The sequence below is a fragment of the Stegostoma tigrinum genome, chromosome 29 (assembly GCF_030684315.1).
Source record: "Stegostoma tigrinum isolate sSteTig4 chromosome 29, sSteTig4.hap1, whole genome shotgun sequence".
Lineage (NCBI taxonomy): Eukaryota > Metazoa > Chordata > Chondrichthyes > Orectolobiformes > Stegostomatidae > Stegostoma > Stegostoma tigrinum.
The window spans coordinates 20,589,780-20,617,297 of record NC_081382.1 but is presented as its reverse complement, the minus strand read 5'-3'; the positions used below and the strand labels follow the sequence as shown (position 1 = coordinate 20,617,297).

General features: G+C 41.5%; 1 protein-coding gene across 7 annotated transcripts in view; it reads right to left on the bottom strand.

The window, feature by feature from the left end:
• The window catches only part of rgs3a (regulator of G protein signaling 3a), a 243,603-nt gene that overhangs the window by 28,520 nt on the left and 187,565 nt on the right, over positions 1-27,518 (bottom strand). For all 7 annotated transcript variants that reach the window (XM_059638197.1, XM_059638191.1, XM_059638192.1 and 4 more), the window contains one exon: positions 21,341-22,009. In XM_059638197.1, the coding sequence (XP_059494180.1) occupies positions 21,341-22,009 (669 nt within the window). The remainder of the gene's footprint in view (positions 1-21,340; positions 22,010-27,518) is intronic.

Sequence of the window (27,518 nt, the reverse complement as noted above, 5' to 3'; positions counted from 1 at the left end):
CTCTTCCAAGGTCACGACCCTCACTGCAAGGACCACAGGAAAATTACATTGCCTCCCACACTTTATTTCTATGTGTTTAAATGGGTTTGGAAGATTTCTTTGTGGCCACTGAGGTAAGTCTGGAGGACTCAACCAACCTCCAAAAGCTAAATGTTTTCACACCTTCAAATGTCATTTTTATATGTTGTCATGAAAGGCAATTACATTAATCACAGTGTAAGCATTAACATGCATTACAATCCTTTTCTCCATTTGAAAAAAAGCCATTACTACTTATTTATTTATTCTATCATGGAGAGTGGGTATCACCAGCAAGATCAGAATTTGTTGCTCATTCTTCATTGCTCCTTAAACTATATGACTACTAGAATACTTCAGAGTTGTTAAGAGCTAACACATTACTGATGGTCTGCGGTCACATGTAGACCAGACAAAGAAAGACAACAGATTTCCTTCCCTAAAGGATATTACTGGACCAGATAGGATTTCCTCCAAAAGTATGGAAATTATACTGAAAAAAACTTCCTGACAATGTTTGTCACTGGAATTTAAATGCACAGATAGCTCTTATAGTCAGGTGAAAAAATATCACCTACTCTTTCTGGTCGAGCAGCAGCGCGAGCGGGAGCTTGGACCAGGGGCCTGTCGGGAAGCTGGTGAGTCGCTGTTTTTGAATCTATAAAAAGCTTACCTTAGAGCAGAGGTTTCTGGGAAGGGAGTGACTTTTTTTTTTCATCCCTCTGCTATATAACTGATCGTGGTGTAAACCCGAGGCCCTACCCTTGTCGGGGCTCCCACCCATCCACCTCCTCTAACCTTATACACCAGGGACAAATCAAGGTAAGCTTCTCTTTTTTTTAAAAACCTTTTGTTTAAGGGATTAGCAGGGATGGCAGTACAGGTAGGGGAATGTTCCTCCTGCATGATGTATGAGGTGAGGGACGCCATTAGTGTCCCATCCAAACACGTCTGCAGGAAGTGCATCCAACTCTTGCTCCTCCAAGACCGCGTTAGGGAATTGGAGCAGGAGCTGGATGAACTTCGGATCATTCGGGAGGCAGAGTCAGTGATAGACAAGAGTTTCAGGGGAAGTAGTACCTCCTAAGCGTGAAGAAAGCTGGGTAACTGTTAGAAGGGGGAAGAAGCAGTCAGTGCTGGGATCCCCCGTGATCGTTCCCCTGAAAAACAAGTATCCCGTTTTGGATACTGTTGGGGGCAGGGGGGGGATGACTTACCAGGGGCATGCAGTAGGGTGCAGGTTTCTGGCACAGAGTCTGTCCCTCTTGCACAGAATGGAAGGGGGGGGATAGGAAGAGAGTGATAGTTATTGGGGACTCAATAGTTAGAGGGACTGATAGAAGGTTTGCCGGGAACGAAAGGGACTCACGATTGGTGTGTGTTGCCTCCCAGGTGCCAGGGTCCGTGATGTCTTGGATCGTGTCTTTGGGTCCTGAAGGGAGAGGGTGACTAGCCCCAAGTCGTGGTCCACGTAGGCACTAACGACATAGGTAGAAAGAGGGATAGGGATGTCAGGCAGGATTTCAGCGAGCTAGGGTGGAAGTTGAGAGCTGGAACAAACAGAGTGGTCATCTCTGGTTTGTTACCCATGCCACGTGATAGCGAGGCAAAGAACAGGGAGAGATTTCAGCTGAAGACATGGCTGCAGGGACGGTACAGGAGGGAGGGCTTCAGGTACACGGACAATTGGGGCTCATTCTGGGGAAGGTGGGACCTCTATAAAACAGGACGGTCTCCACTTGAACCAGAGGGGTACTAATATCCTGGGTGGGAAATTCGCTAGTGCTATTCGGGTGGATTTAAACTAGCTCAGAAGGGGGATGGGAAACTGAGGTGTAGTCCTAGTACACAGGAGGATGAGCGTAGGGAGGACATGGTCAGGACCTCACTGTCACAGGAGTGTGCTGGCAGACAGCAAGCTGGAGTGAAGTGTGTCTGCTTAAATGCCAGGAGTATCCGGAATAAGGTAGGTGAGCTTGCAGCTTGGATAGGTACCTGGGACTTGGATGTTCTGGCCATTTCGGAGACATGGATAGAGCAGGGTCAGGAATGGATGTTGCAGGTTCCAGGATTTAGATCTTTCATTAAGGTCAGGAAAGGTGGTAAAAGAAGGGGGAGGCGTGGCTTTGCTGGTCAAGGACAACATAACGGCGGCTGAAAGAACCTTTGAGGACTCGTCTACTGAGGTGGTACGGGCTGAGATTGCCGAGGAAGGTTTGTCGACTGAGTCAGTATGGGTGGAAGTTAGGAACAGCAAGGGAGCAGTCACCTCACTGGGGGTTTTCTACAGACCCCCAAATAGCAGGGGTAAGATCGAAGAACTCAATGGCTGGCAGATTGTTGAAAAGTGCAAACGTAGCAGGATTATTGTTATGGGGGACTTCAACTTTCCCAATATAGATTGGAACCTCCTTACTGCAGATGGTTTGGATGGAGCCGTTTTTGTCAGGTGTGTTCAGGAGGGTTTCCTCACTCAGTATGTGGACAGGCTGACGAGGGGGGAGGCCATTTTGGATTTGGTGCTCGGCAATGAGCCAGGAAAGGTGTCAGATCTCGTGGTGGGAGAACACTTTGGCGACAGTGACCACAACAGCCTCACATTTACCATAGCCATGGCAAGGGAAAGGAGCAATTACCAGGGAAAGATATTTAACTGGGGTAAAGGAAACTATGATGCTATCAGACAGGAGTTGGGAAGTACAGATTGGGAGCAATTGTTCCACAGAAAGGGCACAGCAGACATGTGGAGGCTGTTTAAAGGAGCAGTTGATGCGAGTGATGTATAAATTTGTTCCTCTGAGACAGGGAAGAAGGGGTAAGATTAAGGAGCCTTGGATGATGGGTACAGAGGTGCTTCTTGTCAAAAAGAAAAAGGCAGCGTACGTAAGGTGGAGGAAGCAAGGGTCTCGCACAGCTTTAGAGGATTACAGCCTTGCTCGGAAGGAGCTCAAAAGTTGACTGAGGAGGGCCAGAAGGGGGCACGAAAAAGGCTTGGCAGGAAGGATTAGAGAGAACCCGAAGGCATTTTACTCATACGTGAAGAATAAGAGAATGATCAGGGAGAAGGTGGGGCCGATCAGGGATAGCGTAGGGAACTCGTGCGTGGAGTCTGAGCAGATAGGGGGGCCCTCAATGAGATTTTGCTTTGGTTTTCACTAAGGAAAGGGACCTTGTTGTGAACGAGAACTTTGAGGAGCAGGAAAACAGGCTTGAACAGATCAAGATTGAGGAAGTTGATGTGCTGAAAATTTTGGCAAACATTAAGATTGATAAGTCCCCACGGCCAGACCAGATTTATCCTAGGTTGCTCCAGGAAGCGAGAAAGGAGGTTGCTAAGCCGCTGGCGAAGATCTTTGCTTCCTCACTCTCCACAGGAGTCATACTCGAAGATTGGAGGGAGGCAAATGTTGTTCCTCTTTTCAAGAAAGGGAATAGGGAAATCCCTGGAAATTACAGACCAGTCAGTCTTACTTCTGTGGTCAACAAGGTTTTGGAAAAAATTCTGAGGGATAGGATTTATGACTATTTGGAAAAGCATAGCGTGATTAAAGGGAGTCAGCACGGCTTTGAGGGGGGCAGGTCATGCCTTACAAATCTTATTCAGTTCTTTGAGAAAGTCATGAGACAGGTTGACGAGGGTCGAGCAGTGGATGTGGTGTACATGGGCTTCAGCAAGGCATTTGATAAGGTTCCCCACGGCAGGCTCATTCATAAAGTCACGAGGTATGGGATACAGGGTGGTTTGGCTGTCTGGATTCAGAATTGGTTGGCTGACAGGAGGCAGAGAGTGGTTGTACATAGTAAGTATGCTGCCTGGAGGTCAGTGCTGAGTGGTGTCCCGCAGGGCTCTGTTCTTGGGCCTCTGCTCTTTGTAGTTTTTATAAATGACTTGGATGAGGAGGTTGAGGGGTTGGTTGGTATGTTTGCTGATGACACAAAGGTTGGAGGTGCCATCGATAGTATCGGGGGCTATTGCAGGCTTCAGCGAGACATTGACAGAATGCAGGGCTGGGCTGAGAAATGGCAGATGGAGTTCAATCTGGATAAATGCGAAGTGATGCATTTTGGAAGGTCGAACTTACATGCTGAATATAGGATTAAAGGCAGGATTCTCGGCAGTGTGGAGGAACAGCGGGATCTTGGCGTTCGAGTGCGTAGCTCCCTCAAAGTTGCCACCCAGGTGGAAAAGGTTGTTAAGAAAGCATATGGTATTTTGGCTTTCATTAACAGGGGGATCGAGTTTAAGAGCCGCGAGGTTATGCTGCAGCTCTATAAAACCCTTGTGAGACCACACTTGGAATATTGTGTCCAGTTCTGGTCGCCCTATTATAGGAAAGATGTGGAGGCTTTGGAGAGGGTGCAAAGGAGGTTTACCAGGATGCTGCCTGGACTGGAGGGCTTGTCTTACGAGGAGAGGTTGACTGAGCTTGGACCTATCTCTCTGGAGAGAAGGAGGAAGAGAAGTGACCTGATCGAGGTGTACAAGGTAATGAGAGGCATGGATAGAGTCGATAGCCAGAGACTTTTCCACAGGGCAGGATTGACTGCCACGAGGGGTCATAGTTTTAAGATGTTAGGAGGAAGGTATAGAGGAGATGTCAGAGGGACGTTCTTCACCCAGAGAGTTGTGAGCGCGTGGAATAGTTTACCAGTGGTAGTCGTGGAAGCGGAGTCATTAGTGACATTTAAGCGACTGCTGGACATGCACATGGACAGCAGTGAATTGAGAGGAATGTAGGTTAGGTTATTTTATTTTTGGATTAGGATTATTCCATGGCACAACATTGTGGGCCAAAGGTGAAAAAATTGTGAGGTGAAAATAAATGGCAATAATTCCTCACCTGGAAGTCAGAGCAGTAACCTGATGAGTTTGTCTCTCTGGTCCCCCAACTTGAATATCAGTAATGAACACCTCAGGGCATGCTCCAAAGACAGTGGCCATATGCGGCCTCTGTCCAGGTCCATTTTGGCAAAAAAAGGATTCCACTATCCCTCTATTCAACATGGGACAATTGACAGGAACGGTGCAGGATAGCACCAAACTGCTAGCACTTGATCTGGTGCCCAACTGGGTTTCAAAGACAATACCAATACCAGAAATCCAGAAAAGTCCTGGCAGTGTTGAGCTTTTTCCTATGTGGTAAGTTGGGTGACATGACAAATCGCTATAGCTATTAAGAATGCTTGGCTGAATTCTAAAATTGAATAGTTTACAGTTTTACAAGGTTGTAATAACATTTTGCATTCAATTTGTTTAGAATACATGGTTGTTTGTTTTGGGCAACTTATGGACTACTTAAATTAGTACCTTCTTTTCGAAGGAGACATTATTTTGCAGTGTCAATATCACGATGTTTAAATGAGATTTTCATTTGACTGCCATTTTATTCCCCAAGAAAAACTGTGGTTGAAAGAATCCTCGTTGCTTTTCATGGAATCTGAGGACCATATAGAGTGATATGTGGTTATAGGAGATACATGGGTGATCAGAGGGATCATGAAAGGAGCATTGAGTGAGAGGGTGACCTGCGGACCAAAAATGGGTGACAGATGAGCTTTATGGGTAGGGGCAGGTTCGGAGCTGGGTTGTCGGTGGTCTGAGGACAGAGACCAGCCTTTAGCTTTAACCTATCTGCTTCTGCACACACATTTTTTTTGTTCTCCTTTATGGCTCATACTGTGACCTTCAAACATTGTGAGAAAAGACAGAAATCTCAGGCAAAGTCACAAATGGGTCAGATTGACACTTTGAAAAGTGGTAAAGATATACAAATTATTTTTTTCCTGAGCCCACACAAAAATCTAGGTTTTGATTTCAACTACACCAAGCCATTACACACAAAATCACGACAGCTAATAGGCAAAGGAAACTTTCCTCCTGTTCATGAAACTAAATGGCAAAAATAAAAATACAATGCTACTCAACAGTTCTACTTTATCCTAAACAGCTGCTCTACCTTATTTTCAAAAAAAAGCTTTACTTCATTATGTGTGCAAACAATACATTTTCAGCAGCAAATTGTTCCAAATTGTCATTAACTCTATGCAGACAATCTATTCCTCTTCTTCCGTTAGCACTAATGGTTCTTGGCAAGGCCCAAAATGATGGGCAGGCAGCATACATTTCCACTTGGAAGTACAGTGCATACTGAATAAAACTACAAAGATAACTACTGGGTGAGGAGTTCTGTCTGCATATGCAAATATCATTTTCACCAGAACAAGACAATGACGTTCCAGGCTTCATTCTGCAAATATGACCCAGAATACAGAAAATTCTTCTATACTTGAAATATGCACACTTATATAGATTTTCATAGCATTCTAATTAATGTTCCTGAAATGAATCCATATTGACTTGTACACTTTACACTTTGGTTGTAATATATAAAGTTTACCACTACAAGTATACTATTAAGTAGTTTTGTGACAGAAATGGAAGAATCCATTCGTACAACAAATTCAACTGGTCATTTATCTTTTCCAAAATACTTTAGATGGGAACAGCTCTTAACCTAAAATATTAGTCATGATCTTTTCTATATCACTCTCAGCAAACTATATTAGGTGTGAAGGGGTGAAATGATGCAATAGTTCAACAGCCATGTTCATCTACTGAATTTAGAAAATAACCTGCAAACTTCCAAACAGAATAAGGATTAAGGCAATCAACATGGTCACGTTCATCAGACAACTGAGTTACACAATTTGCTTAGCTGTGAAAAAGAAGTTACACTCAAGTAAGCAGGTTACCAATATGAAAAATGTAATTCAGTAATAGATTCTTAATTCAGATGACATTTTAGAATTAAGATCAGATGACCATTCAAAATTCATCCATGCCATTAATTATTTTAATAACTGAATGATAGACAGTTGCCTGTCTTCATTCCAGTGTTGGGAAAGTGTATCATGATTTAATTAGACACCTGAGGCAACGAAGACACAAGAGTCCTAAAGTAGCATAATGAGCATGGATATGTTAATGGCATCAAGATTATACAAGATGATGTGACACTGACATCAGCAATAACGTTATCAACGTTCTGAGAAGAAAGGATTGAATAATTTGCACTAGAAAATTTTATATAGAGATCAGTGTTTTAAATATAATCGTGTGCAATAAAACAGTTTGTTGAAACTCTTGAGATTCTGGTAATGGCCACTCTTAGGTAAGGCAGAGACTGAGATCCACCAAACTAAGATTTCAGGAAATAATCCTGGAGTCCCAAACCTCATGGCAACTTAACCCAAGAGGAATGCTCAAGTATGGAATGCAAGAATGCTCAGCTCAAACTCCAGTCACGAACCATTTTAACTCCCCCTCCCATTCCTCAGACGACATGTCCATCCTGGGCCTCCTGGAGGGCCACAATGATGCCACCCGAAGCTTGCAGGAACAGCAACTCATATTCTGCTTGGGAACCCTGCATCCCAATGGTATCAATGTGGACTTCATAAGCTTCAAAATCTCCTCTTCACTCACTGAATCCCAAAACCAGCCCAGCTTGTCCCCTCCCCCCAGTGCATCACAATACCAGCCCAGCTTGTCCCCGCCTCCCTAACCTATTCTTCCTCTCACCTATCCCCTCCTCCCACCTCAAGCTGCACCTCCATTTCCCACCTACTAACCTCATCCCACCTCCTTGACTTGTCCACCCTCCCCGGACTGACATATCCCCTCCCACCTCCCCACCCATACTCTCCTCTCCACCTATCTTCTGCTCTATCCATCTTTGGTCCGCCTCCCCCTCTCCCTATTTATTTCAGAACCCTCTCCCCATGCCCCTCTCTGAAGAAGGGTGGAGGCCAGAAATGTCAGCTTTTGTGCTCCTGAGATGCTGCTTGGCCTGCTGTGTTCATCCAGCTTCACACTTTGTTATCTTGGATTCTCCAGCATCTGCAGTCCCCATTATCTCTGTACCAAATATTCCTGTAGGCCACTGCACTGTCTGGCTGGACAGTACTGCCACCTATTGACCGGTTCTACTTCAAATCTTACCATCGTAAATTTATACATTTTAAATGGAAACCTGTCCCGTTTAGGCCCCAATGGGGACTAGTCCAGTCGGTGAAAAAGGAACTTTGTTTCTGTACCTTGCAAAAAGCTTGGATTTCAACTTACTCCATTGATGATTGCCTATTCAGAGGGAAACTGACATTTGAAAAGTTGTCAGATCTCAATTTCACCAGGAATTAGATTATGATCCCACTAATGCCACTTATACCAGTGTTACCCACATGATATTGAGGCAGGTGTGAGGTGGAGGAGGAGGAGGGATGCAATTCCAGCTGAAAGTGGAGGTATCCCCTTCCTGTGGAATTTCAGGTCCCTTCTAACAAGGCATGCAAACATTCAGAGCAAGATTTTGTTCTGAATATGTCCCTGTACTGGATTATAAAAATCTTCAAAATGCTTTTGATTTCTTAGCCAAATTATTCAGTTTACTTTGACGGCAACCATTTCGCCTCAATGCAAGAATTTTCTTGATAATTTTCTATGTAATAATTGAACTGTGTAAAACTTCTGCAGTCAGCATACCGCCTCAATTAAATTTTTCGGGAAAAGTTAATGATTAGTAAATTCAGCATAAGCTCAGAAACCAGTTTGCTCCAGATATTAACTACAATCAAATCTAACAATCTGCACTTAAATAAAGGGAGGAGAAAGTGAATTTTTTCACTCTGCCAAAACTTACAGCATGTTTCTGATATAAATAGCATCTTCTGTGCTGACAGCTGTAGAAAAATCAGAGTCATCTGGTTTCAATTTATGAATAAAGCACATAACAAGTTTTGTCATTAGGTTTAAAGAAAACAGGCGTATATTGTGATGGTATACTGGAGACTGTTTCAATGATATTATAGCATAGTTCATGGAATACTTTCTGCATACATACAAAAATAATTGAACAGAAGAGATTACATCACATTGCTGACCTCAATGTTATATGGTGAGGGTGTTACTGATTTTGGGTGACGTGGTGATCTGAACCAGGCCAAGTAAAGAACGCAGTGATTCCCTTGCAAGTAGGGTGGGAAATAGCAGGGTGTGGGCATATACATCCGGAATATTAGTACAGCCTGCACACAGACCATCATTTGAAATCTTTGGTGCAGACTAAGCACAAAAGAAAAGATAAAATTATCCCAGAATAATCTTTTGAGTTTACAGTATTTCACTCAGGTGCAATATTACTGTGTTGTATTCAACTGAAGGAGGTTATACAAGTGCTTTAATTTATTAGTAGACTATGAAACTAAATATCAGATTATCTCAGAAAATATTTTGAGATTTTATGTAAGAGTCATTTGAGGCAACAATATAATGTAAGAACAGCATATTTGTGGGAAATGGATGATTCTGAACCTGTGTTTCTCAGTTTTCCATTACAATAAGCTGGCAATTCCATTAATGTTGTATCATGCACCCACCAGGATAACGAATGTAAATTTGCTAGTCTTCGATCTTTTTTCATCTAGAAATCGTTGTGCTCCTATGACTGATATATTTTCCACATTCATTGACTGAGTATGCCTTTACTATCAATACATTTAGGAGCTCTAATCTGTGAGCATCAAAAGCAACGTTAGAAGATTGAGTAGAACTGACTATTTCATAAATGGATGTTTGCCAAACGTCAGCGTTACATATATTGTTCTAATAAACATCAGGGGCTAGAAAGATGCCAATTCTAAGGTCAGAGCAAGTTCTAGGGGATCACTCAACCACATTTTCACATCCTCTGGAGAATTCAAAGCAGTACAGGAAATTGAAGATATAAATTATAATCACTTGGGGGTGGGTTTCCAACTTGCCACCTAGGCACATATTTGACATGACTTGGCACAAGTTACAGAGCCATGCTATTTTCACTTCCTGGAATGTAAAAATTTAGGGCTGAATCTTACTTGTTTTGGCTGACTTTCATTCTGCTGAGTTTCATGGAGTGTTTTTCTTTGCAAGGCCTTGTGGGCTTTGTCATCTTATCATCCCAAAATTACCTCAACATTTACCTACCTTGCCCCATGTTGCCCCTTCCACCAGAAGCTGGCTTGATTTTCACTCTCGTCACTCCCAGAAGAATTTGCCATTGCCCAGATTAACTGGGCTGACAATCCTTTGCACTAAGGCTGTCTTTAAAATACTGTTCCATACCTAGACAAACTCTCCCCATCTGATGCAGCCCTGCGCAGTTCCTGACATTTACCCTGGACATGCCAGATAATGGGAAATTGGCACACCACTTTGCCGACAGGCTCCTGGATATCTTGGTGGATGTACTGGTGCAGAGGACTGCCATCCACTTTTCCCCAAGACTAGCAGAGAAGGCAACAACACCAGACCCTGGCAATCTGATAGAATGGCCAGCAGTATAAGAATGTCAATGACCTTCTCAACTCCAACAGGGTTACGTGCCACCGTATATTTTCTGCTACCCCTCATTTACTCTATTACTGCAACCGTATCCACGTCCCACCAAGGTTCCTGCTCTACCACTCTGTGTCACATGCACCTTCTTCACAAACCACCCACCTCCACCCGCTCCCAGGCTAGCATTGGAGGCTGCGCTTGAATTACTGCACCAAGATTGCCTGACTGAAAGGTGTTCCCAATGAAAGACAGAAGACAACCAAGCTAAACTCTGCAGCTTATGGATAGCAAGAACTGCTGATGCGGGAGTCAGAGACAACACCGGGTGGAGTTGGAGGAACACAGCAGGCCATGCAGTAGAGGAGTAGGAAAGTTGACGTTTCAGGTTGGGATCCTTCTGTGTTCCTCCAGCTCCAGACTGTGTTAAGCCTTGCAGCTTGGTGCCTGTGCTAAATGGCAAAGCAAGACTGAAACATAATGAGGATGATAGCTCTGGCTGAGGCAACAAAGTGCAAAAAAAAGACAAGTAAGAGTATCCAGGTAGGCTCAAGGTGAGTGAGTGTTAGCATAACTAGTCAGCTGCTCTGAGATGAAACATGGTTCAATTCATTACAATGGTATTTGCTGGTGCCCTCTGAAGTTCAGCATGGCTGTGCAGCAGTGTGCTTCTGTGGACATGGGATATGCGTGCTTGCTTCTCTTGGAGTATGCCAAGATGCTGGTGCCAGAAGGTAAAGGGTGAGCTAGAGTCACCAGATCCCGGCTCTGACTTTCATACCAGGAATACTCGAGTATAGTTCCTTCGTGGCAGGGGGAGGAAAGGAAGCTGAATATTAATGAGGCAATCTGCAGTTCATGAAACTGACAGGCACCTTGCCCTCCTTAGCGAGGATCTTGAGTCAATGTTTGGAACTCTGATGGAAAATGCAACTAATTGCTCCCAGTATTGCGAAAGCTCCATCATACTTCTCATGTGATTCTCCCAGATTTATCGCATAGTTCCCATTAGATTCCGTCCCAAGAGTTTTCTAAAATGAACACAGGAGCCCTGCATTGACAATTTTATGCCTTGACAGAAACTTGCAAATCGTACCCCCTTGCTGACCTGGTTTAGTATTTGACCAAAATATCATTGTTCATGTATGCAATTAATGTTTTTTTGAATACTGCAACCAGTACTTTTGTTTAAAAAAAACCACAGATGTGGCAAATTTAAAAGGGAAGGGGAAATACAAATGTACAAATGATAAGTACAATAAATGAAGAACAGTTAGAAGCAGCAGCAACAAAAAGGATAGCAGAAAGAACAATAATGAAAAAGTAGAATCTTGTGTGGAAAATATGATGCGTTCTGTGGGAGGATTAAAAATGCGTAGGCAGTGGCAGACAATCCTGTGTAACTCCACCTAATAAGAATAACTAAAACTATACATCCTGCTGTATGGAGTAAACATGTGCTGACATATCTGTGTAAAACAGCAGCCTCATGGACACAACAAACAGCAGAAAACAATTTTCATTATCAAAGTAGAATTCACTTCACAGTATCTTGCTTCAACATTGTGTTGTGACCATTGTTGAGTCAGATGTTCATTTATCAGAGGTTTCCAATGTATCATTATGTCTGTGGACTGAAAGGAAGTTGCTGAAATGCCACAGGCAACCTTGTGGTTTTGGGGCTTAAACTTCAACAGTACAGTTTCCATATGGTTCATCACATTAACTTATATAAATAAAACTTTTGCAACGTAATATTACATGCCCTGTTACAGGGTAACCACTACTCTGTGTATCATACTAGTTCTCTGTCATTTTTGCAACACAGTCGAACATGGTCGAGTGCTGACATTTCATTAAGTGTGAAAGATTACGAAAGAACCAGAAAATAAGTCTTATGGTATTTTTTCCAACAGGAGTTAGAAGTTACTTTCATATTTTATATTCAATAATCACTGGTTATGATGCTATTGTAAAGCCCAATAGTATTTAATTTGATATTTTCTCTCTCTCTCTCTCTCCACGCCCCATCTCATTCTACACAGAACATTCTGGGATTTTCCTTAAGTAGGATTTTCCTGAAGTGGTACTTCCCAGTTAAAGTTGTCTCACTTAATGTTGTTTCAGTTTGACAATTTTATTAAAGTACCATCATTTAATCATTTCATGTTGTCAGTTTCATAGAACATAGAACATTACAGCACAGTACAGGCCCTTCGGCCCTCGATGTTGTGCCGACCTGTCATACTGACCTCAAGCCCATCTAACCTACACTATTCCATGTATGACCATATGCTCACTTTAATATTGTTTGACAGGCATCTTGTTCTGTGGCTTGATTGGTCAGATGACCTTGCTAAGTGCTTCAGCTCTCACCCGCTTGTCTATCTTTCCTTTGTTGTGGTTCTTCGCTTTGCTCGCTGTCCTGGCTTCTAGCCCTAACTTCCTCCATACCCTTGCAATTGGCTTTCTTCTGGTGGTGGTTACTTGGGTCTTGCTTCTCCCTTGCTACTTAAGCTTTGCCATTCTCTGTGGTCTTATCGCCTCCCAATCATGGAGTTGCTTCCCACCCTTGCTACCTGACATCACCTCCTCCTCCTCACCCCAAATTCCTTGCCTCCCACTCTCTCTCAGGTCCTGGAGAATTTTCTCCAGGCTTTATTCCTTTACTGAACTCAAGTTCTGATCCCCACCTAGTGGTACCAGTTTGGTGGTGCAATTCAAAATGTGTAAGTGCAGACACAGAATCTGAAATAAGAACAAAGTACTCAAGAAGCTCAGCAGGGGTAGAAGCATCTGTAAAGTTCTAACAGGGTTATGCTGGACTTGAAACATTAATTCACTTCACAAATGCTGCCAATTCCTGATTTTCACCAACATTTTCTGATTGTTGTCAGTCCAACTATCAGCTGGGGTTTCTATACTGATCAACTTCTGCTACTGGATGGAGTATGGCCCGTCTAAAAATGACTGCTCTCAATAGAAAAATAATACTTGTGGTGGTCTATCTTGAGGGTCACCATGCCTCAGGTAAAGGAAGGAGAACACTGGCATAGGAGGCTGCCCTTGACTTGCAGTGCTAAGATTCCCTGAGTGAAGGTTATCCATCTTGACTTGACGGAGGCCTTCTGGCAACTATGGAAAAACCTCCCTGTTTTGTGTCTGTGCTAAATGGTATGGCAAGACAGTAGGAATAGCCTGATTTCTCTGGCTGAGGACAAAGCCAAAATGGACGCAAGGCACTAGAAGGCAGGGATGATGTGAGCATTCAGGTGGGCTCAGAGTGAGTGCGCGCTATGAAAGCGAGCAAAGAACTTGGAAAAGCTCAGCAGGTCTGGCAGTATCTCTGAAGAAGAAAACAGAGTTAACGTTTCGGGTACGGTGACCCTTCCTCAGAACTGACCCAAAATGTTAACTCTGCTTCTTCCTTTGCAGATGCCTCCAGACCTGCTGAGTTTTTCCACCAATTTTGTTTTTGTTCCTGATTTACAGCATCCGCAGTTCTTTCGGTTTTTATTCAAAAGTACCTGAAAACGCAGCCTGGCCCAGTCCACGAGTTGGGTGTATGTCGCCGTCTCTAAGACAGGAGGAACGTTTTCCTCAGGAAAGCAACTGACAAATGCAGAACGCTGAAGTTGTAAGTCCAGAGTGAGAATATATCCATCGTAGAACAGAGCAGATATTGCATTATGCAGGCCCAAAAGCAGAAGAATTACAGATTTAGGACAGGTTACAAATATTGTGGAGAATATCATGCAAAGGAGAAGGCATGTCTGGCATGGGGAAAGCAGTGCTCACACTGCAAGAAGAGGAATTTTTTACACATAAACGTAGGGTTAGAAGGAAGCATATTAGGTAAATACACACAACCACTGAAGAGTATCAGCTGAAGATGTGATGTTTCAGTCTACACCATAAACAGGTTGGTTTAGTCAAGTCAACAGATGGTACACGGTTTGTGACTTTTGGAATGAGGTTGGCAGATGGTGAATATGAGACTGACAAAGTGTCAGAAAGACACTTGTGCATCTTGCTACATCATGACCTTCAAAAGACCTGTGTGAAATGGCTCAATGTGCGAATCCAAAAATCCTGAAAGTAAAGTTGGGATGATATCATGGCACAACACTCATGTTGTGCCATGATATCATGGCACAACACTCATGTTGTGCAGGCAGATTACTCTGTAAACTCACTACGATAATATGAACACGGACTTTGAGTCCCATATCATAGACAGCAAGCAACAGCCACTCATTTCAGGTGAAGCAACTCTAAAGCTTGGGCAGGTAACCCTCAATATGGAAAAAGGGATCTGCAATGTTTCACAGCACACTACACTATTGGCTATTGAACAGATCCCAGAGGACGGCCATGATGTTTTTACATGATTAGGATGTCTTCCTGGAGAATATCCTTCTCAAGTAGATGAGAATGCTAGACTAATTCAGCATCTGCTGAAGCAAGTTCCAGTTGGACTCAAGGCCAGACAAACACTAGAAAGAAGAGGTAGAATGGAAGCAAGTAATCAGGGAATGGGAACTCCTACGGAATGGATTAGCAGCATGGCAGCAGTGAAACAACCAGGAAAGCTGAGAGTATCCATCAACTGAAAGGATCTAAATCTATCAACCATGACTGACTGGCAGAGCAGACTTAACGGGGCAAATGGTCTATTTCCTCAATACCCCAGATTCAAAAAATGGTTACAGGCAAGCAAAGCTGAATGAAAACAACAGCAATTACAGTCTGGACACCTTTCAGGTATGCATATGCTGTTAGACATACCCAAGGCTACAGAGGAACTTCAATGTAGACAACTGGAAATAGTGATCTTCTCCGAGTGAAAGCTAGAGTGGACAATCTGCTAGATTGTGAATATGGAACACAAATCGAAGAAGCCGGTTTTGACCGCAAAAAAAAATCCAGTGCAACTCTGCACAGAGCTTATCAGATGAACCCAAAGCTCGATAAGGAAAATTTACACTTAAGCATGCCTGAAATCAAACACATAGGCAATTCATTGACACCAAGTCTTTACCCAGATACCTAAAAGGTGATAGCTGTAGAAGCAAAGCAGTAACGCAGAAACCAACATATGTAACAACAGTACAAAACCTTACTGGATTTGTCAACTGTTTAGAAAAGTTCTTGCCCAATTTACCTCTGGAGTCTGAACCATTACATCAACTCACGCCAAGGATGTCCGGTACTACTGGAGCACAGAAGATGTACCATTCACAAAAGCTAAGCAACTACTGACGTCAACACTGGTGTTGACATCTATGATGTAAATGATAGAGTGGGATTCCAGAGCGGACAGACTTGGAGCAACTCAAATGCTGCAAGGATAGCTAGTTCTATTTGCATTCAGGGCATTAACATAAATGGAACGACATTATGGGATAGCAAGAACTGCAGATGCTAGAGTCAGAGACAACAGTGTGGAGCTGGTGGAACACAGCAGTCCAGGCGGCATCAGAGGAGCAAGAAAGTTGATGTTTTAGGTCAGGACCGTTCTTCAGAAATTTTCATAGCCCACTCGACCATTGGCTCCTGAACCGATCCCAGAGGACGGCCATGATGTTTTTAAAGGGTTAGGATATATTCCAGGAGAATACCGTTGTTAAGCAGATGAGAGTGCAAGACTAATTCAGCATCTGCTGAAGAAAGTATTTTTCTGGACATGTCATACAAACAGGGGAAGCAGAGGTATCACAGACCTGTCATCAACAGCATCGCTCCTGATGAATAAAGTAGAGGATGTTATGACAGAGAAATCCTCAAGATCCAATATGAAACAGCAGCTCGTCATACTCTGGAAGTCATTAACCCAACAGAAATTGAATATAACAGACAAATGTCTTGCTCAAACCAAGTGATTCATTCAGTGAGATACAACTCTCACACAGAATTAACAGCCCAGGTGGCATAATGCTTAAAGGAAATAAAGTAATTCTCACTAAGGAGTCTAGAGGACAGATACTCAAATATATCTACGCAGGCCACCAAGGAATTGAGTCAAATTTGAGGAACGCAAGGGATGTTTTGGAGCAATGAAATCGGGGACGACATCAGCCAGTGCATAGCCCGTAGTGAGTACCAAGCTCAAAAGCCAGTGACATATGACATACCAGACAATCCATCATGGAAATAAATCACTGTGCATGCTGGAAATCTGAAACAAAAACAAATTGCTGCCAAAACTCAGTAGGTCTAGCAGCATCTGTGCAGATACAATTAGTGCATGAAAATTTGTTTTTTTGTTGTTTGTTGAGAAAAGGGAGATGTTTGGATTGAAATGCAATTGTGAACACGTCCTTGAATCATGAGTAACAAGTATCGGAAACAGCGATTTTGTAGGGACTTTGACGAAGACACTGTTTGGGAATGTCTGCTGTTTGGTTAGCACAAAACAAAAAGTTTGGATCAATAGCTTAAGATACATTCATATTAATGACATTATTAGTTTGACTTGGGGTGGGGTTTTGTGGAAGAGCCTGGTCAAAGCCACTGAGAGCTGAGCCAGGTTGCAGACAATACAAATCCTAGAAATTGCTTGTACCGGTCTGGGGCTGGTGCAAAATTCTAATGATCCAGTTTGAAATTCCTCCGAGTCTAATGGACATCATTTTTAAGGAAGAGGTAGATACATTCTTGATTACCGAGGGGATGAGTGGATTATCGAGAATATGCAGGATTTTAGACTTGAGGTTAAAAATCAAATCAGCCATGGTCTGATTGAATTGTGGGGAGGGTTCAAAAGGACTGAATGGCCAATTCTCGTTCCCTGTTCATTTATATATTACAATTTGGAGCAGAAGACACATAACATGGCAGAATTTTATATGATTGACAGTAAAATGGTTCACTGTGAGAAAAATTCTGTCCAGTAATGGATCAGAACTGAGGACTGACAACAGAGTGAAGGCATTTTTAGATCTGGTGTATTCCTTCAAAAGTAACTAAGAATTTTTAAAGGTAAACTGCAAAGCTTCGAACATTTTGAGATACTAATGAAGAGCAAAACCACTGCAAGTAACCAAAACCAAAGACACTCTTGTTTCTGTAACTACAGCAGGTATTGCACACACAAGTTTATCTCTTCATGTAATTATGTTTTCTATTGGTAGTAAATTTAATCATTAGCACATAACCTACAATGACACAGCCATGTACTACTAAGGCCATGTCATACTTGGAGATACCTTTACCGCAAATGAATTATAAAAAAAAAAGTCCTGTCTGTCTGACCCAGCAAATGTTAAAAGATCTCTTGGTATATTTAAAGAAGATTTCCCCAGTATTTTGCCAAACATTATTCCCTCAACAAATGTCACTTAAATAAAACCTGTTCATAAATAGGGATAAAATATAGTTTAGCAACAGTTTCAGATTTTGATGATACAGAGACATCTGTGAATTGTAACAAGTCACTATGGTCCTATCAGATCATTAGACTGTTCTCTCATTCGATAGGGATGACTGGTGGCAATTTAACCTGAGTGTCAGCATGCCTCAGACAAGGGGACAGGTTGAGAAGGAGAGTCCTTTATGGTAACCTTAGCTGATGCAGAAGTTGAACTCATGCTGTTGCAATGCTAACCAGCCATCCAGTGAACTGAGCTAATAGGTTGGAAAATACCATTCGTCAAAATTGCATAATAATAGCATGAATGACTTGCTTAATCTGTTCATTTTTGTGTTGGTACTGTATCTTTCCAGAGTGTCATGAAATAGATGAGACGCTTCCTATTTCCAGAAGAGGCAGTCTTTGGGCCCATTTGTGAATCTGTATGATACACTACAAACAATGATCAGCTCTGAATGCCTACTGCCCCACAGGATAACTTTGGTGCACCATATATTTGCATTAATCTTAAAAGGATAAGCAAATATTTATAACATTATTAATAAGGCCAATTTTTGAGTGCATGTATATTGGCTACCACAGGTAGACTTATGGTAGACAATACTGCAGAACGCATTGGCAGATGTATTATCTAGCATGTCAATGAAAGGAAAAGCGGCACATTGCTCCTTCTCAGATGCAAATCGGTGTACGGTATGAAGCGTACTAATGTATAAAAAGAAATCCTTACACATGGCTGCAGATTCAATGACTGTGAATGCACTATCCACGTGTCAGAAATTTGCACGTGGTAGGATGTTAGGTGGTTGGGGTTCATTCTATCAAAAACGCATTTCTTGTGGAAACCAGTGGATATGCTAAGGAGTGCTGGGCCTCCAGATTCCTGGCAGATATATAAAGGTATATGTAATATGTAAGGAAACCGGAGGTGATCAATTCTGAATTTTTACATACAAACTCTAAGTTCTATCAAAAATTATTAATACAAGTTAGAGCAGATTCAGCAAACCTTAGAGTTAATATTTCACAGATAGTAGGAACTGCAGATGCTGGAGAATCTGAGGTAACAAGGTGTAGAGCTGGATGAACACAGCAGGCAAAGTAGCATTGCAGGAGCAGGAAACTGACGTTTCAGGCCTAGACCCTTTTTCAGGATAGGATTGCAGCACAAGACTTAACCATAAGATGGCCAAATTACTTTTACCTTCCTACAATGTGAACATATGAATAATGAGGTGTAGGTCATTTGGCCCATCAAACCTGCTCCACCTCTGAAAAACATCATGTGTGATCAAATCTACAATCCTGCCTACCCTTGATAATCATTCATCTGCTTGCTTAACCAAGAATATCTGCCTCTGACTTAAAAGTATTGAGAGATTCATTTTCTACTTCAAGAATAGAGTTCCAAAGACTCAAATCTCAGAGAAGAAAGCGGATCACTCAACTCTGCACTTCTGTTTTAAACGACAAACTGTTTCTTTTTAAACAGTGACCTTCCTCCAGTTCTAGATTCACCCATAAGTGGAAACATCATCTCATCTATCCTGTCAAGACCCCTCAAGATCTTACAGATTTTAGTCATGTCACCTCTTACTCTTGTAAACTCCAGCAGATACAGGCCAAGCCTGCCTTTCCTTATGACTCAGCCTGCCCATTACAGGTTTAAATTTGATAAAACTTCTCTGAACAGCTTCCAACTTAGTTATATCCTTCCTTAAATATGGTGACCAATACTGTACAATGTATTCCAGATGTGATCTCACCAATGCAACATGCGACTGAAAGAATAATGCCCCACATATTTGTATTCAAGTCCCCTCGTAATAAATGATAATATTCTATTAATTTTCCTAATTACTTGCTGCATCCAAGCACTAGCCTTTTGCAATTCATGCATTGGGGCACCCCGATCCCTCTGCAGTACAGAGCTTTGTAATCTCTCATCATTCAGGTAATATGCTTCTTTTTCTACCGAAATGGACACTTTTTCCACATTGTACCTCATTTGTCAGATCTTTGTTCACTCACTTAACCCATCTATATCTTTTTAGACAGTCTCATATCATCTTCATACGACTTGAGATTTTATTTTCCACAATAACCTTTGATATAGCACTTTATCGACTGAATTCTGGAAATCTAACTGCAAGTACATCTAACGCTTCCCCTTTATCCACATTATATATTACTTATGCAAAGAATACAAAAAAATTAGTTAAATATGATTTCCTTTTCACAAAACCATGTTGACTTTGCCTGACTATCTTGAACTTACCCAAGTGTCCTTCTATACTTGCTTTAATAATCCGTGTTAATGCTTACCCTATGACTGATGAGATGCTAACTGGCCCACAATTCCCTGCTTTCTATCTCCTTCCACTTCTAAATAACAGGAGTTAAATTTTGTATCTTCCAAACTAGTCAGACATTCTGCAAATTTAGGGGTTAGGAAAATTAAAACCAATGGATCACCTATTTCACTTCCCACATTTTTTAAACAGCTCAGGATGAAGGATGAGGTCTTCAGCACTTTATAGCGCAGAGCTCCAACAATTTACTCAGTTTTCAGTGATAGCAATTTTTCTGATTTTCTCATTCTTTTCCTTGATCTGATTTATAGCTAATTCTTAGATGTTATGTATATTCTAGGTTCCAAAGATAGATGCAAACTACCTGTTTAATTCATTGTTTTTATTCTCAATTCTCCAAACTCACTTTCTATAAATCTTTTCCTTTGTAAAGAAACACTTACCTTCTGTTGGGACAACACTCTCATAATTCTATTTTTCCACTTTATTTATTGTTTATTTATTCTGCTTTTATCTTTATCCTGGCTAATCGTTTGACCAACCATCTTTGCATCATTGTTTTTTCTTTAAGTTTAATACACAGTCTTTAACCCTTCTAGTTAACCACAGATACTGGATCTGCATATTGGACGTTTTCTTCCAAGTTAGGAAGAATCTATTCTGTATATTCTATCCTTAAGTATTTGCCAATACATCTCTATTGACCTATCCTTTAATTTACAAGTTCACTTCAGCCAGGTTAAAACTTTCATAACTGCCCTGACTTAAGTTTTGAAAAAAATTCTCCTCTTCCTAACTGCAAAATTCAATCTTATTACGGTTGTTACTAGCTAGAAGCTTCTTACCATAAGAGCATTAATTATTTTTCATTAAGTAATACTAGTACTAACATAGCTTACTCTCTGGTCAGCTTTGGAATGTGCTGTCCTAGGAAACTATATTGAAAATATTTAATGAACTCATCTAAACAAACTTTCCCATCTGACCCTTAAGTCCATACATAGATTAAAATTTCCCATGATTATTACTATTCCTTTCTGACAAGTTCCCATTATTTCTTCCATTATGCTCCACCCTGTTGTGTGATTACTGTTTGGGGGCCAGTGATGACTTCTGGTGTACACTACATCCACTAGTTATGACAGACTTATTAGAATTCCCTCCCTTTTCTAGTACCCCTATATAAACAAGTACACATGCAAATATCTATTACTGGTAAGTAAAACTAACAGTTGAACTGAGAAATAAAAAGAAATGAGTACTCACTTTACGTCCAGAGAAGATGAGACATAATTGATGCATAGAACCACCATTTTTCACAATAGCTAACTCCTTTTTGAGAGTTGTTGGAGAAGGAGGAGCCCAGTTGGCCTTGGCCTTTTGACCATCACACCCTACGCAGTTGAGTGCATTGTCAGATTTAAAACACTGGGCCTTAGCTTCCTGCTGAAGGCTGCCCTCACTATGGGTTCGACGTCGTAGTGAGTTCTGAACTGAAAGTGTACAATGTTTCTCACAATCTGATGTTTCAATCATGCTCCGTCGTTTAGCAGTACAACTATCTAAATAACAATCATCGTTATCTTCATCATCATCTTCCTCTTCTTCGTCTTCTTCCTCCTCCTCCTCATCCTCATTACCATCACCATCGATCTGTAAAATTGGTAGTTCATCTGCACTTTGGCTGAAGCTTCTGTCAAGTCTGACCTCAGGTATATTGAATAGCATTCGAGGATTCTGTGACTGTATGGCAGTTGGATTTTCAATGTTTTCTTTTACTCCTTCTATGGATTCATTTTCTCCTTCTGCAATTTGTTCTTTTTCTGAAATGTTCTCATTTCCACCATCTTCATTACCAGTTATGTGGGCGTTGCTAATTGGAACCTGTTCCTCAGACAGCATTTTAAACTGTTCTCCTGATTTTGGGTCAAGCATCTATGAAGTGGAGATTAAAAAAAAAAGAGAAAAATGGAATACATTGATTAAAACAATCATAATTTGACGTGAAAGACTAAAGAATTGACTGATTGAGATATATATCTCAATCTATGTTCTGCTTTATATTTATTTACCATTGACATTTACAGAAGATAAATGTGCTCTCACTGATTTTCACAGGTTTCAAAGAATCCCTTCAGTGTGGAAGTAGGCCAGCAATAGAACAAAATTAGTGATGTTGACTGATAGTACGATCAAAATTTAAGCTCCTGAGTATCTACAACGGCTAGTTTCATAAACTGAGAGTACTGAATTTCTAAGGGAAACCTGAACGTCCACATCCTCCCCATGTGTCATACAGTTTTAATTCTGTTACATGAGCATTTGTATTTGTCAGATCCCAGTTGTAAGTCAACCTTATTGACAGCCATATTATACACTCTACAAAAGCGAATAAATTCAGAAACAACTAGAAAGTTAGATTGCTAATTTTAACTTTACCCATCAGGTGGAATGTGGTAAATGCATCTGATGGGAAATATACATCCATTAAATCAAAAGGAAAATTGGGGAGGGAAGGGGTTTATAAATAGACGGTGGATCAAATCACTGCACTTTACCAAGCACGATTAGATTAATATGTGCAAAATAGGACTTTTAATCCAATGGGTTAATTAATTTCTTCGCACTTACTCCCACACCAATCTTGCATCATGACTTTTGTTTTCAAGTATTGGTCATCTCAGTGGGTACTCATATAGTCAGCCAATAAGCAAGGTCAGGGAGTGCGAGAACTGGTCATGAAGGCCTTATCGGGGGGGGGGGGGGGGGGGGGGGAGAGAACAGTGATGGTGGGGGATTGTTGAAAGCAAGGAGAGAAGTATACAGGTAGCCATTGTTCACTCAGTGGATAATGGAGTGCCCAAATAGTAGCCTTCTCCATCCATGAAGTCACAGGAAGGCTGACAGGATTCACCTGGAGGGTTTCCCATGTGGAGGAGGGGTCATATGTCACTAGTAAACTATCACTGTTGGTGGGAATAGAACATAGAACATAGAACATTACAGCACAGTACAGGCCCTTCGGCCCTCAATGTTGTGCCAACCTGTCATACCGATCTCAAGCCCATCTAACCTACACTATTCCATTACTGCAAAAAAACCATACTTTCAAACTTTAATGATTCATTTATTTGCATTGACCTTAGAAACTGGAAGAATTACCAATTTAAATTGCGTATATGAACAAAATCCAAACTGACTTTACAACATTATATAGTTAACCTCTTCTTCAAAAATGTGTTTTAGACACAAGAACCTGGAGCAGAAGCAGACTACAGTATAGTAGTCTACAGTACAGTATAGTCTACAGTATAGATTAAGCCTAGTATAGTCTGCTCCACCCTTACAAAATAATGATAAACACACAAATCTAAACTCAATCTCCTCTTAATTGTTTCGATTGGTATCTGGTGGAAAGGTAACCCTCAACGTATCTCTGGTAAAATGGTGGGAACTTGATGAACACTCCAAACAAGCCCCTCTCCCTGACCACTGTCTGGCATGCCATTTAACAGGCATTCCCACTTTCTGTTTGTCCCCAAAAGGCTGGTAAAATCCAGCTCAATGTGGAATGGAGTCAGGTGCAGTTAGGTCACGTGACAGATTGTCTTCTGTACAGAATATGAATGAATCGGTTGAATATTTCCCTCCCCTGCTAAACCCCGCAGCTGCCCGCACCCCCCCCGCAAAAAAAACCCAGCAGTTTTAATTTGTCAGTCCATTCATCAAATAAAATTCCTCGAACCACCATCGTTCTTATTTTGTGTCTTTATGGTCATTTTTGTCAATATACTTAAAGTAATATGGTCATGATATCATTTCATAGACATTTCATAGAATCCCTGGTGTGGAAACAGGCCATTTGGCCCAACTAGTCCACACTGCTCCTCCAAAGATCATCCCACTCAGACCCATTCTCCTACCTCTGCATTTCCAATGTCTAACCCATCGAACCTAAACATCCCTGGACTCTATGGGCAATTTAACATGGCCAATTCACCTACCTTGCACATCTTTGGGCTATGGGACGAAACCGGGGCACCCAGAGGAAACCCACCCAGGCACAGGGAAAACGTGCAGACCCGTGGGTGGCATTGAGGCGCTGGCGCTGTGGGGCAGCAACGCTAACTACTAAGCCACCACGCCATTACTATAATCTATCAACTCACAGTGAACAAAGTCATACATCAATAGACAAGCATCTTGTGAATTCTATAGTTTTCTCTTGCAATAAAGTGATAGAAAAATGAGATATTTACAATTTATGTTCTGACAATACTGTCCATGTGTCATTTACAGTTAAACTCTGATTGCAATTCTTTGGTTGGTGGGGCAGAGGGGATGGTATGAGCTCTATTTTGTAGAATTACCACATCCATCACGACCTCAAATCAAAAGTAAACCATGACGTTCTAGACTTTGTTCTTTGTTTATGAGCAATGTGCTAATTAAAACAGTCTTGATTCTTGCCTCTGAACAAGAAACATGTGTGTTAGGTTAAATTAGAGGCATCTCTGATGTGCGGAAGTATAAGTTCAGATCTCAGGATATTGTGTTGATCCAGTGAGATTCCTGTATCTGATAGTAAAGCGGACTCACTATCATAGCTTTAGAGAGAAACAGACCAGTGTTTTATCATGTGAACACGTGGCTAACATCCAATTAACATTTAAAGTCTGAGGTAAGCAGAACACAACTCTCTATTGCTCCGGGCCTAACCTCCCTGATCAGATGAAAATCTGCCCACTGTCCCAGAGTCTGGTGGGTTCAGATTATTTTTGTTGATATTTGTTGATATTTGTTTCATTGAAAATCTTACATTATGGCATGTACTCTTCACATTTTTCTTTATTTAACTAATGTCAAAGGTTTGGTTTTAGTTTGCAATTTGATGGAGAGAAATTCAAGTTATACATATGGAATTTAGCACAAAGTGATTATCATTAATTTGAACAAATCTTAATTGATCCACCTTGAATATCAGCAGCTGTTCTTTCATCAGCAGATGAAAAATATGAGAATCATGGCAAGGGCACCAGGATAAATAACTCTACTACTACCAGCAATGAGAGATGGTAGTTACCTACAAAAGTGCAAAACTGAGCAGCTATTCTATGATCAATTAGAGGTTTTCAAATTTGCCACAAATAGTTGGTACAGCAAAAATAGATTCAAATTCTGTCAAGGGGTGGAGCTGGGAACCAGTCACAAACTTCAATTTTCATTGAGGTAGAGCTGCTAATTATTTGGAGAATGAGTTAAAAGGTCAACTGGCAGCCACGGATGTGAGATGTGAGACTCTGCAAGTGGGGACCTAAAGGCATTACACAGCTATTGTGGCTGTTGGAATGCAACAACCAGGGAGGCAGGCAGAGGGGTAGAGGCTTGGCAGAGCTGGAGTAGAGCTTTCCCTCAGTTCCTTGATGCTGACCTCCAGGTTCTCTTTGAGGCTATGAAGCAGTATTAGGCATTGTTAGAGTTATCTGAAACATCAAAACCACGGTCTCCGAACTAAAGTTTCAACGTCCTTCTTCACTCAGAAAAGATGAGTGCAACACCAGGCCCTAATGACAGGCCTCTTGGTAATTAACTTTCACCAAGGTAGCCAAAGGTGCATGCTGTTCCTGAACATGTGAATAATGTGTGCCCAGAATACTTGCTGATTAAACATGACTCAGAACTCATGCAATTGTTGAGGACTTGCCAAACTGAGACATGCCCCTTCATGTGTATGAGTCACTAGGATTGGTCGGAAAGAACAGCTTTGCCTTATCTCCCTCTCTCTTTTATCCTGCACACGAAAGAGACAAACATCATCAGAAGTAGGCTTTGACTAGGAGGCCTGCCCTACCTTTCCTGCTATGGAGAAGGCAGGCATGAAAACTGATCATGTGATCCCACAGAGCAGTCCACACAAGCAAGTTCAGGATGGGAGATGAGCAGATCTGGAGCCTAGGTGACAAGATATTGTTATCTGTAGATGAAGGTGTGACATGCATTGGGAATCTACAGCACTGTAGGGGCTGCCGTTTGCAAGGTTTCCTCCTTTTCAGATTCTAATGTGGCGGGGGAATATCCAGTACTATCATGGCAGTGGGGACATTCTTTTAAAAAAAACAAAATAATGGAGCCTGCACTATGACATAATCCTGATAGGGCAAATGTACTCACACAAGTGAGTTCTTGCACAAGTTTAAACAATGGTACAGCACTAGTGAGCAGGAGATGACGACACAGATAGAGCCAACTGTGAGCAGTCGTCCTAAGATGATGGACAGCAGTTATAGTCAGCTGCACATAGATCCAGAGCTTCAGGAATCACAGGAAAAGAGACTTTACAAAAGTATTACATATGTACCCACATATCAGAATTTGCAGTGGCAATGTGTGATCGTAGATTGAGCATGGAGGATTCTGTTCAAGTCATATGGACCAGTATATTGGAATATATGTGATCCTCCCATTACTAGTGTTTTCAACCTCTCACATTAGTGCTCAGCTGGAGGGTCAAGACTCTCTGCATTGCTTGAACACTCTCCATGCAACCAGTTTACCCTTAACCCAATGGCTGTGCGTGCCTCTAGACCATACTCCCGTTTATGGACCCAACTAATATCCTGGTACAGTCATAAATGGTATGCACCTTCATGCCCTAGGCTGTATGCATCTTGCGATCCATTTGCCATCACCAAAAATGCAGCTATCCCTTAACAAGCTGACAATCTGATAAATCTGATTCATTTGAAATTTGAACAGGTTTCCAGGGTCTGCCTTTCCCGTCCTGAGGAAAACCATTGATGGCAGGAGTGGCAAAGTTAACATACTGGCCAGCTACACTGTTTTTAAAGCCTGTTCACCTGTCCTCTCCCCTTAATGGTGCATCATTTCTGTAAAATTCCAAGATTAAATGAATTGTTTTAAATTAGTTGAAATTAAATACAAGGCAGAAAACAGAAACATAAGCCTTCACTACCGAGACAGGATGACACTGAGATTTTAAATATAATCTTTAATGTTCTTGCCAAATATTGATCTGCGACAATTTCATTAATGCGAGCTTGAAGAAAATATTTAATGGATTTTTACATAGCTCATTGTTAAGCAGGAGATGGATCATTATCATAACGTTTAAAATATGATATTCTTATGTATTTGGTGCTTAAGAAGGACAAGTTTTAAAGAATGATATTCAGGTGGACACGCAGTTATTATTTACCTAATAAGAGGCACTTTTGTAAAGTCTCTTTTCCTGTGATTCCTGAAGCTCTGGATCTATGTGCAGCTGACTATAACTGCTGTCCATCATGGTAGTGAACAATTTTTATCTTTATTAGTATCTTTTATCAGTATTATTTATCTGTGCTTTGAAGTTTATAATTTAACACCATAAGACACAGGAGTAGAAATTAAGCCATTCAGCCCATCGAGTCTGCTCCACCATTCA